This window comes from Myxocyprinus asiaticus, chromosome 45 (genome assembly GCF_019703515.2).
Source record: "Myxocyprinus asiaticus isolate MX2 ecotype Aquarium Trade chromosome 45, UBuf_Myxa_2, whole genome shotgun sequence".
NCBI lineage: Eukaryota > Metazoa > Chordata > Actinopteri > Cypriniformes > Catostomidae > Myxocyprinus > Myxocyprinus asiaticus.
This window is the reverse complement of record NC_059388.1, coordinates 15,913,251-15,918,735: the sequence shown is the minus strand read 5'-3', so window position 1 is coordinate 15,918,735 and position 5,485 is coordinate 15,913,251. Positions and strand designations below refer to the sequence as shown.

Genomic DNA, 5,485 nt, shown 5'->3' with positions numbered 1-5,485 from the left:
GGTGGTGGTAGCATCATGCTGTGGGGGTGTTTTTAAGTGGCAGGGACTGAGGGACTGGTCAGGGTTGAAGGAAAGCTGAACACAGAAAAATACAGAGATATCCTTAATGAAAACCTGGTCCAGAGTGCTCGGGACCTCAGACTGGGCCGAAGGTTCACCTTCCAACAGGACAATGAACCTGAGCACACAGCCAAGACAATGCAAGAGAGGCTTAGGGACAACTCTGTGAATGTCCCTGAGTGGCCCAGCCAGAGCCTGGACTTGAACCCAATAGAACATCTCTGCAGAGACCTGAAAATGGCTGTCCACTGACGGTCCCCATCCAACCTGACAGAGCTTGAGAGGATCTGCAGAGAAAAATGGCAGAAAATCCCCAAATCCAGGTGTGCAAAGCTTGTCCCATCATACCCAAAAATACTTGAGGCTGTAATCGCTGCCAAAGGTGCTTCAACTAAGTACTGAGTAAGGAGTCTGAATATTTATGTCAATGTGATATTTCAGTCTTTTCTTTTTAATACATTTGCAAAGTTATCAAAAATAATTTTTTTGCTTCGTCATTATGGGGTATGGTGTGTAGATTGATGTGAAAAAAATAATTTAAAGCATTTTAGCATAAGGCTGCAACATACCAAAAAATAAAAATAAAATAATAAAAAATAAAAAAGTCTGAATACTTTCTGAATGCACTGCATGTATGTGTATGTATATATATATACACACACACACACACACACACACACACACATTTTTGTTGGTACAAATACTGGTGAAATTTCACAATTCATAATATTTGAAATTTCAATACCACATAAAAACAGATAGGCTAATATGCTGATGAATACAATCCTTTATTTAAAAATGTAAATATTAATGTACATAATAACCTAATTAATTAAAACAATGGCATGTTGCCTTAGAGTTGTTTTCAATTAAGTAAACATTGTTTAATATTTTAAATTATTCAGGTAAATGGTCATAACAATAAAGTAGCCTAAGTATAAAGTAAACTAAGAACAAAGTAGGCCACTATATAAAATAATAATAATAATAATAATAAAGATCAGTCGGCTTTCTTTTCATTATTGTTCTTTGATTAATATTAACAACATGATAGAAACAGAGGCAGATCTATTAATCTGCATTAGTGCATTTACACTGCAACGTCTTATGCACAGATCAGATATGACACATGCCTGATTTTTGTTGCACCTGCTTGAATTCACGTAAGACATAAGCAACTCTTTATGTTAATCACTCGCGAGACGCAACAGTTCGGACGCGCAGTTGTATTTCCGTATTCACCATAGCGCTCGCGCCTCACAGTAAATGTTATTTTGGTTATTTGTATTTTGTTTCACGACTTAATAATGCGTATTTCCACCTTGTTTTCACACAAGATTTCACTCAACGTTTCAGCTCCATACTGGAAAAAATGAACTTTTATATGGACTCCAGCTGAAACACTGAGCATGCATTTAGCTCTAATGAAAGACATCTCTAGGTTTTCCTACATACCTTTGAATCTGCGCGCAGTGCGCGAATGTTTTTTTCCGTCTGCGCGGGAATAATATTAGAAGTGCGCGGCAACGTACGCATCTTAGAGGGAACAGTGCTCTCTAGTACCACATTCTTTGGTACACTATGATGTTAGGAAACGGAAAATGTTACCAACCAAAAACATAGTGTGGACGTGGCCTAAGAGAGGCCAAAGTGCTGCCTAACATAAAATTACGTATAATTCAGCTTTCACCTTCAAACAAAAAAAGGACAAGAAGATATTAGATGTACAATGTGGAGGGGGCACCTAGGGAATTGCATTTATATGATGGATGACAATGTCTCACAACAGGTATTCACCCTTCTTTGAGGCTCATTCCTTTCAAAATCGTGACCTCTTGGACTGGATTATTACTACTGCCTTTAGATTTAGACAAAATGTGACATCAGTGTACAACCTTTGATCTGCTACGTGAGCATGAAGAACCAAGTATGGCAGGGGGTGTGAAAGTGATAATATCAGAGGTGATGTCCCTTTTCCCCATACGGAATAAAATGATCCAGAGCACAGATGTTATTTGCCCTGTAACAAAGCCACAATGGTGCCTTTTTAAAAATGAAGGCGATTTAAAATATAATCCCCACCAGATTAAAGCATCTTGCAATATCAACCCCCCCCCCGGAAGGGGCATGCACCCCTTTTTTATTGATATGAAATTGCCTACTCACCAGGGAGAGCCACAGAAATCATCAATATAGCCTCTGTGACTAATAATAGATTAAATTGTCCAACTCATCATCATCATCGAACACTATAAAAGTAGACATTTGTTTCACTGTGGACATGCAAGAGCAACACCAGACACCTGCAAAACAAGTCACTTCCCAACATCATGGCATCCTCCTTTTCAATCATCTTGGCATTTGCACTTTTAGTTGAGTTTACTACTCACTCAGCCATGGCTTTTCCCAAAGGCAAGCTGGATGAAGATAGAATAGCTCAAGACCTGTCAAATGCAGGAGAAGATGATGTGAGTGAATTGGGGCCTGGACTGCTCTCCCTACGAAGATACCCGGTCATAGAGGGCAGACTGGCCGACGAAGACGGAACCAAACGAATCTTCATACTAGCTGTAAGTGTTTGCATGTTGCATACATGCCAATTTCCTCTTCCCTAGATTAGTTTAACTACAGACTATGTATAGCCTAGTCCATGCTGACAGCGAATAAATCATTGGATGTCGCTAGTAGGTGTTACTACTCAAACTGCAGTCGAATTGTATCAGGTGGAAAATTATTGTTTGCACTTCTAATTGGTACTTGCCACATTTAGCTGCTGTTCATTTGCATAAAGCTAAACTCTACCCCACATAACCCATGGTTGCTGTTGTTCATGTCTGCGCAAACTGCCAACTCTTTTTAAAATGACTTCTGCCAACTGTTTAGGAATGACTTCTGGTTTCTTTGTCCTTCCAAATCACTGTCAGTGTGAATGCTCATTTATATGTGCTCCCAGTTATTTAAATTTGTAGTAATTCGTTGACTTTTACCTTGTGTGATTTCCATGCACTTCTGAGTTATGGGCCATTCAGCCCAAACGTGATCTTGTGCTAAATAAGATAGACAAAGCGTAATGAATGGAACAAAATGATGGTGTCTCGAAATGTGTTTTGAAAAATTCAAGTTCTTTAACTTGACACGGCATCTAAAAAAGTGGGGCTCCTGCACGAGATGCTGAATAAAAAACGAGACATTGAGCAACAGTCAAAAATGTCTGTCTAGCATATATTTACATGTGTGAGAATGGCCACTTAGGCTACCAGTGCTTATATCTTCCAACACTGTAAAATGCTTGAGACCTACAGTACTGTGCAAAAGTCTTAGGCACATAGGATGTTTCACAAAATCATTTGTCTTAAGATGGTTATTTATATTTTCAGCTTTAGTGTATCAATAGGAAATATACATTTCAGACTCCCAAACATTTATTTTGCAAATAGAATAGAAGAACAGGGAGCCCTGCAACAGACGGCATGGTCCCCATAGAGCCCCCCACTGAATATTGAGTCAGTCTGAGATTACAAGAAGAGATAGAAGCAATTGAGACAGCCAAAATAGATAGAGCTGTGGCAAATTCTCCAAGAAGCTTGGAACATCCTATCTGCCAACAACCAAGAAAAAATGTATCCAGGTATATCTAGGAGAATTGGTGCTGTTTTGAAGGCAAAGGTGGTCACACCAAATGTTGATTTAGCTTTTTTATGTTTACTGGACTTTGTATGACGTTAATTGATAAATGAAAACTATTTGTAGCATTATTTTTGAAGACATCCTCACTATGCAACATTTTTCCCAAGTGCCTAAAACCTTTGCACAGTACTGTACATTTCCTTGAACTAAAGTGAACATACTGTAATAAACCACCATAATGTCCATGCATGTTGCCGGAGTTCTTGTTTGTTTTGGTTGCTGATATTTGGTGGGGAGAATTAGATGACCTTTCAAAGCAGAACACCAAGTGTTTGCAGGCATCTAACGGGGGTTTCTCAGTTCAAGGCGGAATCCTTCTCAAGTTGCTCCAATTATCAGTGCAGTAATGGAACAGTCAGAGGAGTATGGGAAGGACACAGTCACAAGAGGGAAATGGATGCTGTGGATAAAAGGGCCCATGGTGATCTTGTGAAAATTGGCTAAGTGAGGCATGGGAAACTTTGTCGCAATTCGACACATTTTTTCCATGTGGGGCTCCATGCACACGGCTTTACTCCAGTAGTTATGAAGAGATTTTGAGGCTGCCCTTGGGCGTGTGTTGTTCAAATTAACTTAAACATCTCCAGGTGTGGTTTCGGAATCACACAGACTTTAAAACACCAGAAAAAACCTGCAGAGGGAGCAGTTTTTTGAGTTTTCCTTTGTGCATCAGGCTGCATCTGTTCAGAGGCCCACAGTGAAGGCAAGTGGGTTTCCCAAAGGTTGTGATGTGCAAACTAAAAATGCCTTTCCCTTTCCACCAGAACACAGGGATAAAGGGGTCTACTGGTAGGGAGGCCAACTTTGCCTTCCCAAGAGCCTTCCCTGTGCTGCCTCTCCGTGAAATGGATCATGCTCTGGATGAATTCAGTGTGAGAGATGAGCGACGTAGCACAGGTGATGTGGACAGGAAGAACATAGACCGTAAGCATCGCCAAGATCCTTTTCTTGTTCCCCTCCACTGATTTAACACCTGATGTTCTTACCTAGGAATGAAAATGGCCTGATGTGTTGTCAAATTGGCTTCACTTTTCCATTCAGTCAAAAATAAACTGGATGGCATCGAGTTTACATGAGTTTAATAAGCAATAATCACATAAGCAGGAGTGTAGTGGGTCCGAATAGACCTTATTCACAATAGCACCATATTTTATTTTTGATGCAAATGAAAACAAGGCTGTGAGGGATAGACTTAATATCTTCTGGGAGTGCACTGTATAAAGCTCCTAGATTACATTTAATTTTCCACAACTCATGTTTTCTGGAGGTTTTTCTAGAGCCTGACATAACATCCAACTAGTAATCATTGGTACCTGTGAGTAAACAAGTAGCCTTATGATCACATAACCAGCCAAATACTAAATCTCAGTAACTGCTCTTTTATTGGACACTTTTACTCATGGATAAAATTAATCATGGCTTACTTTGAGTATTGAATTTCTACAATGACATTGGTAACCGAAAACTTTTCCTTTTGAATAATGCTGCATCCATGCCCCTGTGTGTCAGTGCAAGTCCAAGATGACCCAAAAAAGTACTGAGTGTACCTTTTAATGCTATAATTAATATGATTTGCTCTCTTTGTTCTCTTCATAGTGCTAAGGTGCATGATCGGGAGAGTATATAGGCCATGCTGGCAAGCTTGAACTGAGAGCAGCTGAAGACCCATCTGCATAATTCCATCACCTTTCCCTTTTTCCTGCATGTTATTCAAAATATAAGAAACAAACAACACCTG

General features: G+C 39.6%; 1 protein-coding gene across 1 annotated transcript; it reads left to right on the top strand.

Moving 5' to 3' along the window:
* The first annotated feature begins 2,387 nt into the window (after positions 1-2,387).
* Positions 2,388-5,393, top strand: LOC127435476 (pro-MCH 2-like). The gene is made up of 3 exons (XM_051689013.1): positions 2,388-2,630; positions 4,512-4,671; positions 5,344-5,393. Exons 1-3 carry the CDS (start codon positions 2,391-2,393, stop codon positions 5,391-5,393), a joined length of 450 nt encoding a protein of 149 aa, XP_051544973.1. The 5' UTR covers positions 2,388-2,390.
* The last annotated feature ends 92 nt before the right edge of the window (positions 5,394-5,485 follow it).